General features: G+C 39.8%; 1 protein-coding gene across 1 annotated transcript in view; it reads right to left on the bottom strand.

Annotated features, from left to right (window-relative positions):
* Positions 1–5,718: 5,718 nt before the first annotated feature.
* Positions 5,719–18,089, bottom strand: part of LOC149210045 (pyruvate dehydrogenase E1 component subunit beta-like) — a 31,577-nt gene continuing 19,206 nt past the window's right edge. Inside the window, exon 4 of the mRNA XM_089396581.1 lies at positions 5,719–6,798. Within this exon, the coding sequence (XP_089252707.1) occupies positions 5,826–6,798 (973 nt within the window). The 3' untranslated portion in view covers positions 5,719–5,825. The remainder of the gene's footprint in view (positions 6,799–18,089) is intronic.

Raw genomic sequence — 18,089 nt, 5'->3', positions numbered from 1 at the left:
GTCTTCTTCAACCTGCACACATGAGATTTTTTATCATAAATCTCAAATCCTTCGGGTTGCTCCATGTAGACCTCCTCTTTGATTGAACCATATAAGAACGCAGTCTTGACATCCATCTGATGTAGGTTCCATCATTGTGAAACAACGAGGGCTACGATCGAGCGGATGGTGGTGTATCGGGCAACAGGTGCAAATATCTCGTCATAGTCTATACCTTCCTTCTGAGAGAAGCCATGAGCGACAAAACGAGCCTTATATTTTTCTGCACTTTCATCAACTGCATGCTTTATCTTGTAAAGCCATTTTGAGGTGACAACAACGTTGTCCAGAGGTCGGGGAACCACATCCCAAACATCGTTTTTCATGATGGACTCATATTCCTCGGTCATAGCATCCTTCCATACTTGATGCTTGACGACACCAGTGAATGATGAAGGCTCATTTTGGATGATCGTGCTCATGACGGTCAGGTATCCCTGATACCTGTTCGGCTTCTTACTTTCACGTAAGGTTCCTCGGGTTGCAATGTGTCCTTCAGCATCATCAAGTGTCCCCCTAAGCCATGAAGGCCTCTTCCTAGAAGAGGAAGGCTCAGGCGGAGGGGGATCAATAAGAGCCATAGGTTCTTCCACATCAGGCATCGTCTCTTCTTCCCTTTCCTTTGGTACCCTGGCGTCAACTTCTTTAGATCCTCTTTGAGTAGGAAGATTGTCTACTTTTCTAAGAGCCATATCTTCATCAAAGGTGATGTCATGGCTAATTTCGACTTCCCTTTGACCAACCACATAGATTTTGTAGCCCTTAGTATTTTCGGTATAGCCCACTAAGATTCCTTTCTTTCCAGATGCACCTAATTTATTTATTTTCTCCTTTGGTACATGAAAATATACAGGGCTTCCAAAATTCTAAAATGAGATACATCACATTTCTTACCAGTGAACATTTCTTCGGGAGTCTTGGAACCCAATGCTTGATGAGGGCATCGGTTTTGTACATATACGGTGGTATTTGCAGCTTCGGCCCATAGAAACTTCGGAAGTCTTTAATCATGGAGCATAGCACGAACAGCTTCCACAATTGTGCGATTCTTCCTTACCGCCACACCATTTTGCTCAGGAGTATATGGTGTAGTAGTCTCCCTCTTAATGCCAGCCTCTTTACAAAAGTCATGAAACTCGTTGGATTCATATTCAGTCCCATTATCAGTTCTTAAGATCTTGATCTTCTTTTTGGTTTGATTTTCGATCAAGACTTTGAAGTGTCGAAACCAAGAGAACACTTTATCCTTCTTTTTCAAGAAGTATATCCAAGACTTGTGAGAATAATCATCTGTAAAAGTGAGATAATATGAATATCCTCCCAAGGAGTTCACGACGTCATCCCTGATATGTCTTAGTGAACCAATTGCAATATATCAAAGGTCTTGCTTTGGTTTGGGGGAATGGTCCCCTTTTGAGCTTTCCTTCGGCACATCCTGGGCATACACCTTCTTGCTCTACTCAGAATTTGGGCATCCCTGTCACCATCTTTCTTACATCGAGTAGAGCTTTATAATGAAGGTGAGCAAACCTTCGATGCCATAGTTCAAACTGAAGAGTTGTGTCACAAGACATGACACCTAGCGGACTTCCTTTGACCTGATATAATGAATCAACTCGAAACCCAGGAGTGAAAGCATCTTTAATATTCTTTTTCCATACACGTACCTTACCATCGCTGAAGGTCACCTTGTAACCTTTGTCTTACATTGCCAAAATGGACACCAGGTTCTTTTTGAGATCAGGTACATATAACACATCTTGTAGATGAATTGCATTTCCTTGATTCAATTGAAGAGTGACATTTCCAATGCCTTTCACGAGATATTTTGTATTATCTCCAAGAACAATTTCCAAGTTGGTTTCCCTCTCTTTCAGATCATAGAGAGCTTCTTTGTAACCAGTGAAGTGCCTTGAGGCACCACTATCAATAAGCCAATTTTCCAGCGAGTCTGCGGGAGCAGTAGTAGATAGAGCTATTGGTAGATCATATTCATCTTGCTTATTGTTCACGGTATTAGATTCATACCTGGAATTTCTTGCCTTCTTGAATGGTTGTCCTCTTCCTTGATTTCGGCGCTTCTTTTACCTCTTCCTTTTGTCCTGTCATTCCTTTGATTGCCTTGAGAGGGATTTTGATCATCGTGCCCATGAGAGTCCCTTTTATCAGGGCACTCCCTTGAATAGTGACCTATTTTATTGCAATTATAACATTGTCCTTTTCTTCCACCCTTTGGTCCAACCTTTCTTTTGAATTTAGCCCCGGAATTGCTTCTTCTTTTAGTATGAGAATAAAAAGCAGAGGGATGACCCTTAAGTATGGGCATTTCTTGTTCTTCCATCCTTGTTTCTTCTTAAATGCATCTGGCCATTAATTCCTCGAATCCAGGGATTACGTTATTGTTGAGAAGAGTAGTCATGAATACATACCATTCGAATGGTAATCCTCCAAGAGTTGTGAGTGTCATTTCCCTGTCAAGAATTACTTCCCCAATAGATAGGAGATCATTCTTGATCTCGCTGATCCTTAAGAAGTATGCTTGCATACTCTCATCTTTGCCTTTCTTAATTTCCTTCAGCGTATTTCTAAAAAACAAAACTTGATTTGCATCATTAACTTCAAATAAACTCACCAATTTATCATAGATTTCCTTGGAAGTGATTAGGCTAGAAACGTAGGCCACCAAACGCTTGTCGATAGAGTCCCGGATGATCTTCTTTGCTTTGACTTCTCCCTTGGTCCCTTTGTTCCTAGCAGCAGCGGATGCATTTGATGGAGGCTCAACAACTCTGCGTCTCACATGGTCCAACACTCCCTGTTCTTCCAATGTTAGATCGAGAGACATCTTTCCATCTGTGGTAGTCAAACTTCTCACAGAGTTTGTCTTCAGCAAGGAAGTGTTGAGGACCCCATGGTTTGTTTTAAATAGCCTTTCCAACCTTCTTTTCGGTGATTGCTCTTGCTCTTTCTTGGGCTTTGTCTTCACCTCAGCTCTGATACGATGTTAAATTATAGTATGTTCTATGCTTAGTGCAATTTACTTTTTTTTTTATTAACCACATATTAGCAATCACATATACATTAAATAAAGTGCAAATAGAACATTAAATGATCAACCAAAAACAAGCCAAGACAAGAGACACGAGATGTGGCGGCTAGCGAGGAACAAACCCTAATTTGGTGAAACCCTTTGATCAAATCTTCTTTTATCTTCAATAGTTCAGTAGAGAGAAATAGTACAAAATCTTAATTCTGTAATTTTATATCAGCAACAGCAAACCCTAGAGCAACAAAGTCAAACTTGGTCAAATTAGCTGAAATTGACCTCTAAAATGCTTGGTCAATTTCTGGTCAACTTGTCTTCGAACAACCTGAAGAAACAACCCCAAAATTCAGTCAAAGTACAGATTCTTGAAGTCAACTGCAGCCCTAAACTAGGCAGTCAATACCGGTCAAACCAGAGGTCAAATCACCTCAATTTTTGTGCCAAAAATTGCGACCTGCCTAGGAGAGGCAACCACACCCAATCTGCACTCATTGGAGGGTCAACGTTGGTCAAAGATGCTGCTTGTCTGTTTCTCCGTCCTTTTTGCCCTAGGAAGACTTCATTTTCATCCACACGTGTGAGAAAGAGAGAGAGAGACTCTTTTTGCGCAAGAGAGAGGGGTGTATGAGAGTGAAGTGTCCAAATGAGGAAAAAACTCATTGTATTTATATGCAAAACGTTGAAGTTGAATAGACATGACTGTTGGGCTTCTGAGCTTACATAAGTTGCTAGCCGACTTGACAATTTGTCCATAATCAAAATAAATTCATATCTTCATAAATACTTATCGGAATCGGATGATCTTTAGATCAATCCTACACCTCTCGACGAGAGGAATCTAATAAAAATATCAGCAACCATAAGTAAGGTGACCCACATAGAGTTCAGCCCTAGTTGCCAATTTTAACACTTGTGAATCAAATCAAGGGGTTGGAGATCCCTTCTAGTAAGAGCCGGTAAACGAGATCAGGGGGTTGGAACTCCCTTCTAGTAAGAGCTAAAAAACGAGAGAAAGTTGTAACGTTCTACAGATAAGAGTCTGCGTACTGGTATGAGTTTGCGCCAATACAAGATTGTAAGATGTTTTGCTTTATAATAAAAGATGAAGACAAAGACGACGACGACAGTGGTTTTTTCCCACATTGGGTTTCCACCTAAAAATCCTAGTGTCCTCGTGTGTTGTTGTGTTACTTATGTATGATGGTTTATTTTGTTTTTACTGCTTAATTAAAGGCTAATGAAATAATGATACAGTGGTTAAAAAAACACAGATAATGAAATAAATGAAAAAATAGTTGACTGGATATATGTTGTTTAAATGAAAAAATAGTTGATTGGATATATGTTGTTTTCCTTCATCGTAGTCGCATACATACGCTGGTCTATTTGATGACAATAGTGTATATAAATCTGAATAAAAAATTGAAAGGTTAAGTGAGTTTTAAAATACGGATTCACCACCCCCTGTCCCCCGTCCCTCCCTCCCAGTGTTTTTCCCTACAAGCTCTACATATCAGAATATTTGGACAGGCAACGAGACCACTAATCTAACAGTTTTACATATACATATTTGGACAGTCAACAAGATCACTAATCCAACAGTTTTAAGGAAACTATGAATCTGATAGCTAATAATAAATTAGCAATAAAGTAAACCAAATTCGAGTAACACTAACTTTCTTTAATGTTGCGATCAAGGCAAATGAATCTAAAATGAAAAAACAATAACCCACCCAGATTTTCAATGGGCCTGCAAACCAAATTTGTAAACCTAAAAACCGATAAATGTAGACCAATCATTTGTTAGTAATCTTTCTCTGCACTCGTAGACATTAAAGAAACTATTACAATCCATCAATTTAATGCATGCCTATATATTTGTCCAAGAAACCACTGTGACATAAAACATAGAACAAACCTTCTGCTTCTTGTGAATAATCTTCATCTCTGTGGGTTACATAATTGTTTCTGGTTATAACAATCAATTCTGTAGGTTTGTGCCAAGTTACATGACCAAACAGAACCCCAGAACATTTCTAGATGAAAGCAGAAATGACATAACTACAGCCCAAAATGAACTTTATACGCACTGCCTCCCGAATGATTTGAGAAAAATAAAGAGTCCCTCATCGATCAATAAGCACTCTCAGTAACCATCAAAACGTATGGAAGAGATTATCTATAGGCAAAATAACAAACATAATAAAAGACAAACCGAGGTATGATTTAAAATGAGAGCATAATTCAAGAGACGCTGTCTCCATAACAAACTCTAATATCTTAGCAAAATACATTAAAGCTAGAATAACAGCAATGTGAGCAATGTCAAATCTTGGATTATCAGAATATTTAGGCCGATAACAAGGCGACTGATCCAACAGTTTTAAAGAAACTATGAATTTTCATAGCTAATAATAAATATAATAAATTAGAACCAATTGATTCGGTTTCTGGAGAATCCACAGTAAGAACCGTTTTCTGCCAACGTTTCAAATCCCAACCGGGATCTGAAACGTTGGCAGAAAACGGTTCTTACTGTGGATTCTCCGTAAACTGAATCAAAAGATTTAAACCATAGAGGTCTTAAATCCAAATTAGAACCAAATTAAAGTAAACACCAACTTAGAACAAAGTTGAGATCAAGGTAAATGAATTTTATGAAAAACAATAACCAACCCAAAATTTCAATGGGCCTGCAACTTTATCAAAGGCTTTTGCATTGGTCAAAGAAAAACGAAGCCTATTGACAAAGCTGCTCAACTGCTGATACAATTTGAGGAGGTTGCACCACTGTCCAGTCCTCTAGTGTGCCTGCATATGGTGTTGGAACATCCTGTGAAGATAAGCACATGATGGGTGCATCTAAGTAGTCCCAGAAGTTTTCAATAATTGCAGCCCTGAGACTCGCTCCAATGCCACCAGTACGCATGCACTCTTCAACAATCAGCACTCTATGTGTCTTCTTTATTGAATTCCCAATTGTGTGCAAGTCAAATGGCTTCAAAGAGCGGATGTCAATTATCTCTGGATCATATCCCTTATTCACTAAAGTCTTTGCTGCCTGCATCACATGGTATCTCATACGAGAATAAGTCAGAATGGTTATATCTGCACCTGGGCGCACCATTTCTGCTTCTTCAAGACAACACACATATTCTTCATCTGGTATCTTCTCTTTCAAGTTGTAAAGAAGAACATGCTCAAACAAGATAACGGGATTCTCACTTCTAATAGCTGCTTTCATCAGCCCTTTTGCATTGTATGGAGTGGAGCAAGCAACCATCTGCAATCCAGGAACAGACTGAAAATAAGATTCTAGCCGTTGTGAATGCTCTGCACCTAACTGTCTCCCCACCCCACCAGGGCCTCGAATAACGACGGGAATAGTAAACTGCCCACCTGAAGTGTAATGAAGCATGCCACAATTATTTGATATCTGATTGAATGCCAATAGCAGAAAACCCATATTCATTCCTTCAATAACAGGCCTTAACCCTGTCATGGCAGCACCAACACCCATCCCTGTGAAAGAATTTTCAGCTATGGGTGTATCGAGCACCCTCAAATCACCATATTTTTCAGCCATGCCCTTGCTTACTTTGTAAGAACCTCCATAATGGCCAACATCCTCCCCCATGATACAAACTCGAGGATCCCTCTCCATCTCCTCATCCAAACCTTCACGAAGAGCCTCAAACAAGAGCAGCTCGTGCCTACATACAAAACATGTAAGCAAAAGATTACTAAATACATACAAAAATATATTTAGATTTAACCTTCAAGAAATAAGTTACTAATAAATTGGTAAGGAAAATCTCCAACCTTCAGACACAGCACTAGTTTGCATATAATTTATCACAATCAATTTTTACATTCTTTTTCTGCTACAAGTTAAAACAGTCCATGTAGCAAAACACAGCCTGTGTTAAAAGACAAGGCACAAAAAAGATGAGATGCACATAACTCCATGGCCATTAGTATAAAGCCCAGTTGTGCTTAGTACTCACATAAGAGTATGAAAATCAAAAGAGAAATTCCATAGTCATCGTAAATTCAAGAATAAACTCAATAACCTAGACTCTACAGAAAAAAGGACTAGCAAAAAGAAAAATAGAACTCCTCCGAACTGGAAACATTATCTAATCAAATTGGTGGATAACTTAGGTATTGGTTATGCTTAGCATGCAAGGGTCACGTGGGATGTTAAAAAAAAATAGGTATAACCCTTCTCAGTCACGTACAACCCTTCACAGGCTCAGGCAGCTAAAATCAGGACCTCGTCTTCCTCTGTTTTTATATAATTTTGTGCAAAGATATCGACTTCTGAAGTATAGTTTTACTCAGGTAATTGTTGGACTTGGATTCATAACAGAGAAGAGGATTATGCCCTTCAATAGTGTGACAGTGTCTTGAGAAAGAACAGTTCACATCTGCACGATAATAGAGATTATATCTGCTAATATTATAGTTTTACTAAACTAATATTGTTCCATCTTACATTTTATTCCACTGGAACATTCTGTACCTGTGCATTTAACAGGCACTATAGAACTAATAGTTTTATTTTATGGATGTTTATATAACACGATGTTGTTCAATTAACGATATACATGTGGCACTAACTTGAAAACAGTTTTAGTAAGTGCAATTTTCATATGCACCATTGCTATCAAGGAATGCAACATCCCTGTAAAAATGATGTCAAAATAAAATGTTTCTCTATGTTCTATACGCAAATTCATGTATTTTGTGAAGGTCAATGTAAAAAATGGATAAATGCATATGTGCATCATGCATGCATGCTGCCATGTATGTGAAGAGTTTAGTAGATTCTAATGAAAAAGGAAAACTGTTAGGAGGGACCACAGTTCCCATAAGCTCGTTGGAGGGGCGCCTTCATGGTGTTCTCTCTTTTCCTTTCTTGCATAAAGCTCTTCTTTCAGGAAAAATTTCAGGTCCTAGACTCATTTTCACATATTGTGCTGCATGGCAATACATGGAGTAAAGTTCTAAAATGTTGTTGCATGAGGTTCTTAAAAGAAATACAGGATAGCTAATTTAGAAATTTACTGTGTTTGTATCCTGCACTATTTATTTATCTGATGCATGAGTATCACACTCTAGTTGTATCAACTTATTCAGAAAGATTGGTGAATGACAATTTGTGCTTTAAAATTTTCTGCAAAACATATCTTCGAGACCTGAATGGATTAGACTTCAACATACAATCTTTCATAACATTTGAAACAATTCAGTTTCTATAATATGTTAGATTGTTTATAGTGACAGTGGAGCAGTCATCTTCTAAATTGTGATTTTTTGAGTTCTTTATCTACCGTTTAATTTTGCTCCTTTCCTCATCCATAACAGTGCCACAATCAAGATTTAGGGTGATTGTCTGGAATTGTTATTGACCATGCTATTGCAGAGGTTTGATTCAAACAAAGGATATCGGAGTGTTATTTTGAACCTCGAGATGAGCAACTGGAAGGAATACTTAGGCCCATCAAAGTGGTGTGATTATAAGGGTGGTTTCTCCAAGAGATAAGTTAGGGCTTCAAATGCTTGCACTTGGAAAGATGATATCATCTACTGCAAGTTCTTCCCTTGCTTGTTGTTCTCCCAAATGTTCTTGCCAAAACTTCCAGACACTATGGGAGTTCCTTCTGAAGGAAAGTCCAGTACACCACTGGTTTTGAATGGCAAGAGAGTTCTTAACTACTTCGTGACAGTCAGTGGTCTTTACATTTGCCATCAGATTGAATCCAAGCTTAAAAGTTCTCTGTTGTCTACAATTCAAAAATTTAGCAAATTCATTAATAAGTGTTGTTGCTACTGTTGTTCCAATACAACACAGAAAAGTGATTGCCAGATATCATTACTAATAAATGATAATGAGATGATGTATTTATGGCTGGCCAAGAAGCAGGAATTGGCTTCATTTTCAGTATGCTTTTCACCCCAGAAGAGCAATGCAAGAAAATCTTGTTATATTTGATGTATTCTATTTAAAATGCATGAGCACAAATTCTTAGGCAACAAGTGCTTGGGGAATTACTTTGGAATCCGTCTCGTGTTCACTGGAAAATTTTAATCATGCAACTAGAGATTTAGTTTCTGCAGATGATGTGATTGCAATGTTTCCTTCTCGTTTATCAACTCCTGGGCTTTCATTGCCTGTATCGTTGAATTTGAAAGCCATCAAATCCAAATGGAGCTCAAGCTCCACAGCAGTAACAAAATTTCTCTAGGAGTTTTTGGGGAGTGAAGTTGAAAATTCTTGGAGGCACCTGTAAAAGCTAAAGTGAAAAGTGAAAAATGCATGGAATGGATCACTGGTGTGTTAGAAATTAGAATGTCTATTCAGCCAGATGTTTACCTTGTGCAAAAAGATGGGCATCAATGAGGAGGATATAATACCATTAGCTCCTGATATTTAGAGTCATAGACAAGAAAATTCTATCTTGTAATGCCTCCCTGCCTAAGGCAACTTCTTGAGGTAACCATAGCAGTTGCGCAAATACCAGTCCATTATCGGTGCCAAGGACCTGCAGAAGGGGATTTATAAAGAGTTTTTCACATTGTCCAAATGGGCTTCAAAATTTGAACAGCTGCCTCATCAGTTGTTTCTATTACTCATATGATTGTTTCTATTATTTGCCTCAGTAGTGATATACACAAAGTCTCAGGCTTGGAGCATATGGAAACACTTGCAGTATCTTCATCTGCAAAGAGCTTCTCTACAAGATCTGTCCTCTTCAACCCTTCAAAACCTTTATCATCATGTTTAAGAATATGAAAAGGAAAATCACCATAACTTACCAAAATTTTGTCCTTCTCCAAATCCATGATGGCTGCTGGAATATTTTCATCAAATAAGTGGTTACTAACATCTAAAGATGCTTCTTCGGGTACAAGATGGAGGGTATCATCATCATTGGAGTTGTCATCATCAAGGTCTTCTTCATGAGGTACCACCACAAAATCTTCAAGAACTTCATCACACTTCTCTTCATCCAGATCTGGAATCTCATTTGCAAATGTGCCTCGTGCGATGAAAGAGAACGTTGGTTATACAAGCAATCATCCTAAAGTTCATTTCTTTGTCACTCATCCGTGTGTGCATAACTTTTTTCTTCATAGGGAATACCATGTGCCTCAAGAAAGGACTTGAATACCTCAACATTATAGTTAATTTCAACCAAGAAAGCAACCAAGAGGTTCCTCTAATATGCAAGTATATTAGGTCCTCTATCTCTCCCATCCTTTTATGGCACTCATCGAGCACAACATGAGAATCATGTGGTTCATCAGCTAGATCTTCAACATATTATCCTTCTTCATAATTAGGCATAGTTCCACCAAGTATCCAAGACGTGGGGACAGGGGAGCAGGGAAACGCAGGAGCCGCCTATGCAAAAGCTCCCCACCAATTTTTTGGAAACGTGGGGGGTAATTGGGATCTTTAACACAAGGGACCCTGACAAAAATAGTAAAATACTAAAAAGTTATAAATATATCATTGAAATTTTATAATTTAATTGTCTTTATCATTATATAACACTTACATCATGAAGGATAAATCGATGAATCATATAATTGAAACAAGTTTAAAACGAAAGGCATGATACAATCATATATGTAACTGTAACATTGTACAATGAAAATAAAAGTTTAAACCATATTGAAGTTCCAACCTTGAAAATTGAATATTGAAATAAAAGTCAAGTCCAATACATCAAGATTCAAATTTTTATAGGGTCAAGTCTAATATATCGTATATCAAGATTCAAAACAAACTGAAGTCCGAAACAGAAAAGCAAATAACATAAGAACATATCAAATTACAAATGAGCATAATAGCTCAAGGTAATGCCCCGCTAGTCTCTGCATCTGGCTAGCGCATGAATAAATCAGGATCAACCATATCACCATCTAAATTAGAATCACTTGCATTCTCAAACAGGCCAAGTGGCACACCAACCAACCCCCTCTGTGTCTCATCAAGACCCTCCTCCATATCTACCTGTGCATCATCCTCTGGATCAACATCCCATCGTGTTGTTGGTCCCTTCAAATATGAAATAACCAAAAAAACCCTTCCCCCCGATCGATTCATAGTATATTTATAATATTTTATAAAAAGAATTAGGTATTTGACTTTTTTTTAATGATTGACCTCAAATGTTTTTGGAAACGTTTCGTCTTTTGGGAGGAAACGCCCCCCCCCCCCTCGAGTTTCCTTGCGTTTCCGTTTTTTGGGGATGTGGGGAAACGTCCCCAAGTCCCCGGAGCGCAAGGAAGCGCGGGGACGCGTTCCCAAGTGGGAGGACGCATCCCCGTGGAACACTGTAATTAGGCTCCTAATACTTGCAAAATGTTTTATTTAGACCTGCAGATGAAGACATTTCTTATGTACTACAATCATCAAACAATTGAGTTACATTCCAACGCATCATCTTCCACTGTAAGTACAAACACTTTCATCATGGCATTCTCATGGACAATGTTACCCACCATTTTGTGGGTAATATTTGTTAAAATTGGCAACTAGGGCCAAACTCCACATGGGTCATCTTATTTATGACAGCTGATATTTTTATTAGATTCCTCTCTCGGAGAGGTGTAGGATTGACCTAAAGATCATTCGATTTTGACATGTACAAATGAAGTTATGAATTTATTTTGATTATGGACAAATTGTCAATGTCTGCCAGCAAACTCATGTAGGCTCAGAAGTCCAATAGCCATGTCTATTCATCCTCAACATTAACCTATAAATACATGATGATTCATCGTCATTTGGACACACTTCACTTCTCACACATCTATCTCTCCTCACATGATTGGGTACGGATTTATGGGCAGCCCTAAACGTGCGAAGAAGAAGATAGTGATTTTCTGTTTTGGGCATTGACCAACATTGACCAAATTTCAGGAACGGTTTTGACCAGAGTTGACCAGTTTGACTGCATTTTTGTGAGGAAAATTTCTGTTTGGGTAGGCCACATTTCTGGGCACAGAAAACGAGGCATTACGTACTGTTTGACCAGCGTTGACTGCCGAGAATTGACTGCAAGTTTGACTTCAGCATTGACCAAGTTTGACTATGATTTTCGGGATAATTTTGCGCTGATTCGGACGATTGTTGGAGGCTAAGTTGACTGGGTTTGACGGAACTGTTTTGGAGGTTGAATCTGCCATGTTGACCAATGTTGACTTTTCTGGTTAGGGCTCTTTTGTAACTTGTTGCTGTTATAAATTATCAAAATTTTTAAATTGTACTATCTCTCTCCGTTGAACTATTGAAGACTAAAAAAGATTTGATCAAGGGTTCCCCACTTTGGGGTTTGTCCCTGGCTGGTGCCACATCTTGTGTCCTCTTGTTTTGGCTTGTCTTCTACTGTTTATGTTTATGTTCTATCAGCATTTTACTTACATGTTTATGTGATTGCTAAACTGAAATTGATATTGGGCTCATAAATAAACTGAAGTAAACTTGCTCTAAAGCATAGAATATACCATTGTTGCCTAAAATTAACATGGTATCAGAGCAGAGGTGAAGACAAAGCCCAAGCAAGAGTGGAAGAGCAATCACCAAAGACAGTGGGACAAGGACAAAAGACTCAATGGGTTCCTCATCCTACTTCCCGGCTGAAGACAAGCTCCACGATAAATCTGAGCATCATGGATGGAAGATGTCTCTTGATTTGACCTTGGAAGAGAAGGAAGTGATGGATTATGTGCAGGGTAAAATCCCTGAGCCTCCTTCAAATGCACCTGCTGCTACGAAGACCAAGTACAATAAGGTTGAAGTCAAAGCGAAGAAGATTATCAAGGATTCCATTGACAAGCATTTGGTGGCCTATATCTCCGAATTGAAGACCTCCAGGGAGATATACGACAAGTTGGCATGTTCAAGATTAGTAATGCTAATCAAATTCTCTTTCTCCAGAATAAGTTGAAGGATATTAAGAAGGGCAAGGACGAGGACATTCAATCCTATTTCTTGAGGATTACTAAGATCAAGAATGATCTACTCTCGATTGGAGAAGTTATTCCTGACAGGGAACTTACTCTCACTACCCTTGGAGAACTACACCTGAGTGGTATGTATTTAGAACCACTATACTCAACAATGATCGAATTCCAAGGTTTGAAGAATTGATGTCAAGATGCATTCAAGGAGAAACAATAATGGTGGAGCAAGAAATGCCTTCTAATAGGAGCAACCCCACTGCATTCTCCATTCATGCCAAAAGGAGGAATAATGTAGGGTCTAAAGGTCATTTCCATGGAAAGCCTGGATCTAAGGGCAGAAGGAAGGGCAGGTGCTTTGCTTGCAATATGTTTGGCCACTATGCAAGGGAGTGTTCTAATAAAATGGATGCGCCTCGAGATGATGACTATCATAACAACTCCAAGGGAAACTTCAACAACAACAACAATGATCAAAGGAATGGCAGGTCCAATGGCAAAGGAAAAAGGAATGCGGGACATCAAGGAAATGGTCGACCCTCCAAGAAATCAAGGAACTCCAGGGATGATGAATCCAATGTTGTTAACAATAAGCAAAATGAGTACTATCTTATATCGGCCCTCTCCATTGCCTCCCCTCCAAACACTTTGGGAAATTGGCTGATTGATAGTGGTGCCTCAAGGCACTTCACCGGATACAAGGAAGCCCTCTCTAATCTGATAGAAAAGGAGACAAACTTGGAGATCATCCTTGGAAACGATGCCACCTATCCCATGAAGAGAGTAGGGAATGTTACCCTTATTGAATCAAGGTAACACTATTTATTTGCAAGAAGTACTATATGTACCCAATCTCAAGAAGAACCTAATATCCATTTCAACAAATGGAAGATAAAGGATTCAAAGTGGCTTTTAACGATGGAAAGGTACGTGTTTGGAAAAGAAATTTCAAGGATGCTTTTACTCTTGGGTTCAGGGTTGACAGTTTGTATCAAGTTGGAGGAAGTCCATTGGGAGCCATGTCTTGCGACACATCTCTACAATCTGAAGTATGGCACCGGAGGTTCGCCCATCTTCATTATAAGGCCCTACCCGATGTGAGACAGATGGTGACAAGTATGCCTGAGTTCAAAGTAGAGCATGACGATGTATGTCTAGGATGTGCCCGAAGGAAAACTTACAAGGGGACCATTCCCCTCAAGCAATAACAAGACCACAAACATATTGCAATTGATCCACTCCGACATATTTGGTATGATGCTCGTAAACTCCTTGGGAGGGTACTTATATTATCTCACCTTTGTGGATAATTATTCTCGCAAGACCTGGATCTACTTCTTGAAGAAGAAGGATGAAGTGTTCACCTAGTTCCGACATTTCAAAGCCTTGATCGAAAACCAATCCGAGAAGAAAATCAAGATATTGAGGACTGATAATGGGACCGAGTATGAATCCAATGAATTCCAAGATTATTGCAGAGAAGCTAGCATTAAGAGGGAGACTACAACGCCATACACTCCTGAGCAAAATGGTGTGGCTAAAAGGAAGAATCGCTCTATTGTAGAAGTTGTTTGTGCCATGCTTCATGATCAAGGCCTTCCGAAGTTTCTATGGGGTGAAGCTACAAATACCGCCATGTATGTTCAAAACCGATGCCCTCATTAAGCATTGGACTCCAAGACTCCTGAAGAAATGTTCACTAGTAAGAAACCTAATGTCTCTCATTTTAGAATTTTTGGAAGCCCCGTATATTTTCATGTGCCGAAAGAGAAAAGAAGCAAAGCCAGGTGAAATTTTCCTCTCTCAAGGAAAATATGTTGTGAAGATATTGGAAAGATTTGGGATGGTGGGCTGCAAGCCTGTAACTACTCCAATGGAACTCAACTTTATGAAGTTATGTGGTAGTGTTGCTGGACCTGAATTGGGAAATGCTTCTGAGTATCGTCAACTCATAGGAGCACTGATGTTCTTGGTGAACTCTTGTCCGGACACATGTTTTGCAGTTAACACATTGGGCCAATACATGGTTGATCCTCATCATATAGATTAGATTGCCACCAAGAATCTTTTGAGATATCTTCGAGGCACAATCTCTCATGGGCGGAGATACACTACCGAAAATGTGAGGTTGCATGGTTATTTTGATGTTGATTGGGTTGGCAGTGTGGTGGATCGCAAGAGCACTTCTGGATGTTGTTTTTCTTTAGGTTCTGCTTCGATATCCTGGATGAGCAGGAAGCAGAAATCGGTTGCCTTGAGCACCACTGAGGCCGAATACATAGCTGCTAGTATGGCCTCCTGTGAAGCTATCTGGTTGAGGAAGCTCTTCAGTGAGTTGTTTGGACATGTGTTGGATACCACGTGATCTTCTGCGACAACCAGACTCCAGAGTGGGATCCGATTATCAGAGAATCCTGTGTTTCATGATCGCTTCAAGCATATATCAAGTACCACTTTATCGGGATATGGTACAATGAGGAGCAATAAGGCTCCACCACATTGGGACTGATGAACAGGTTGTCAATATTCTGACAAAGCCCCTAGGAAGGTCAAATTCTTGGCCTTCCAAGAACAACATGGAGTCATGGAGAGACCCTCTTATGAGGGTCCTGTATGAGATGGACATTGAGCTCTGGGAACTCTGGGAGGCTTGTGGTACTTCTTGGAGCGATAAGCAACCATAAGATGAGTGGTTCAGCCTTCCCCTAGTGGTTTGTTGTGTAGAGGGTGAGTGGTTCATCCTTCCCCTGTGATACCCCTTGGCGACATGTGAGCAAGACGAGTGGTTCATCCTTCTCCTGTTGAGACATCCTACCCATGCAGTCTTGGACTCATGGGAAGTACCTGTCATCTGGCCAATGAGTAGGGGAATGAGGATAGGGACCATAGTACTACCGATGGACACATCGTGTACTACCATACTCCTTATGCTAGGATGTCCGATATTGATCTGGGATCAATGGGAACTGACTTCGGGTCAGTAAGAGTGGTATGAGACACTCTCTTTTGATTGGAACCGACTTCGGGTCAGTAAGAGTGGTATGAGACACTCTCTTTTGATTGGGACTGACTTTAGGTCAGTAGAGAATGGTATGATACATTCTCGATCACTTCTTCTTCTTCATAGTTCAACGGAGCAGAGCAAAGCAGTGCTTGGCTAGCAGAGATAGTACAGATTGGCAAATGGATTAGCAGGTGGAGTTCTCCCTAGTTGAGAGGGAGTGTTAAAATTGGCAACTAGGGCCAAACTCCACCTGGATCATCTTATTTATGACAGCTGATACTTTTATTAGATTCCTCTCTCGAAGAGGTGTAGGATTGATCTAAAGATCATCTAATTTTCACATGTACAAATGAAGTTATGAATTTATTTTGATTATGGACAAATTGTCAAGGTCAGCTAGCAAACTCATGTAGGCTCAGAAGCCCAATAGTCACGTCTATTCATCCTCAACGTTAGCCTATAAATACATGATGCTTCATCCTCATTTGGACACACTTCACTTCTCACACATCTCTCTCTCCTCACATGATTGGGTACGGATTTCTGGGCAGCCTCTCTACACGTGCGAAGAAGAAGATAGTGATCTTCTGTTTTGAGCGTTGACTAACCTTGACAGAATTTCAAGAAGGGTTTTGACCAGCGTTGACCTGTTTGACTGCATTTTTGTTAGGGAAATTTCTATTTGGGTAGGCCGCATTTCTGGGCATAGAAATCGAGGCATTCCGTATTGACTGCAGAGAATTGACCGCACGTTTGACTTCAGCATTGACCAAGTTTGACTATGATTTTCGAGACTATTCTGGTTTGATTCAGAGGACTATTGGATGCTGAGTTGACTAATTTAACCAAGCTGTTTTGGAGGTCAAATCTACCATGTTGACCAATGTTGACTTTTCTAGTTAGAGCTCTTTTGTTGCTGTTATAAATTATCAGAATTTGTAAATTGTACTATCTCTCTCTGTTGAACTACTAAAGACTAAAAGAAGATTTGATCAAGGGTTTCCCCACATTGGGGTTTGTCCGTGGGTGGTGCAACATCTTGTGTCCTCTTGTCTTGGCTTGTCTTCTACTGTTTATGTTTATGTTCTATCAGCATTTTACTTACATGTTTATGTGATTGCTAAACTGAAATTGATATTGGGCTCATAAAGAAATTGAAGTATAATTGCTCTAAAGCATAGAACATACCATTTGTTGCTTAAAATTAACAATATCCCTAGGAGAATTTTTTCTCCAAGATGGTCCTCAACCGACAGCCAGCAACCCCTTGCAGCCGTCAGCTAGCTCATTATGCCATTTCTCCGCCACTTGAGTTAGCCATGTGGTCCTCGCCCATATGCCATGATCGTATGTTTGAAGGTGGGCCTCCCAAAGCTAAACGTATGCCTTGTCATTTTGAAATTGAGTCTTGTAGTTTGCTTATCATGGACACTTCTGGGTATGGATTAATGGGGGGATTCGGCGGAAAGAATGGGCTAGGTCTGTGCTTTTGTCCCCTAGACCCCTTTTAGGACTTCACCTTGGATTCTAGTTCCGTGGGATCTCTTTTACTGACCACTTGGTTTTAAGGATAGTATTTCACAAGAACCCCCCATTTTGGTTGCGTGGTCCCGCTCCCTTATCCGCTTATATTACCCCTTTCCATTCATTATTACCCCATCCATCACTTCTGCCACCTGGGTCCACATTCCTCCATTGGGTCCACATGGCGTCAGCTCACCCCTTCCCCTTGCCCACACCTTGGGTCATGGCTTGGAATGAAGCCCGGACATTGATGCAGCTAAAAAGAAAGTTAAAAGCACATATGGCCACATTCAATAGGAAAAGTACCACAAAATGCAAAAGATGGTCAGGACAAAAACATTTAGCACGTGGGCAAAAGCCATTACATGAAGCTCTACCCCATCATCATGGCCATCACCCTAGTTCCAAAAGGTTCTATGAACCTTCCTCATCATATAGGAACCCATGATTGTCCCAACCCCTGGAGGGCGATGAACCGCCCTACCTTAAAGGGGGGAA

Source organism: Pinus tabuliformis, chromosome 1_2 (assembly GCF_031772625.1).
Source record: "Pinus tabuliformis cultivar Carrire ecotype Pingquan chromosome 1_2, CPIR1, whole genome shotgun sequence".
Taxonomy (NCBI): domain Eukaryota; kingdom Viridiplantae; phylum Streptophyta; class Pinopsida; order Pinales; family Pinaceae; genus Pinus; species Pinus tabuliformis.
This window is presented reverse-complemented; position numbering and strand designations above follow the sequence as displayed.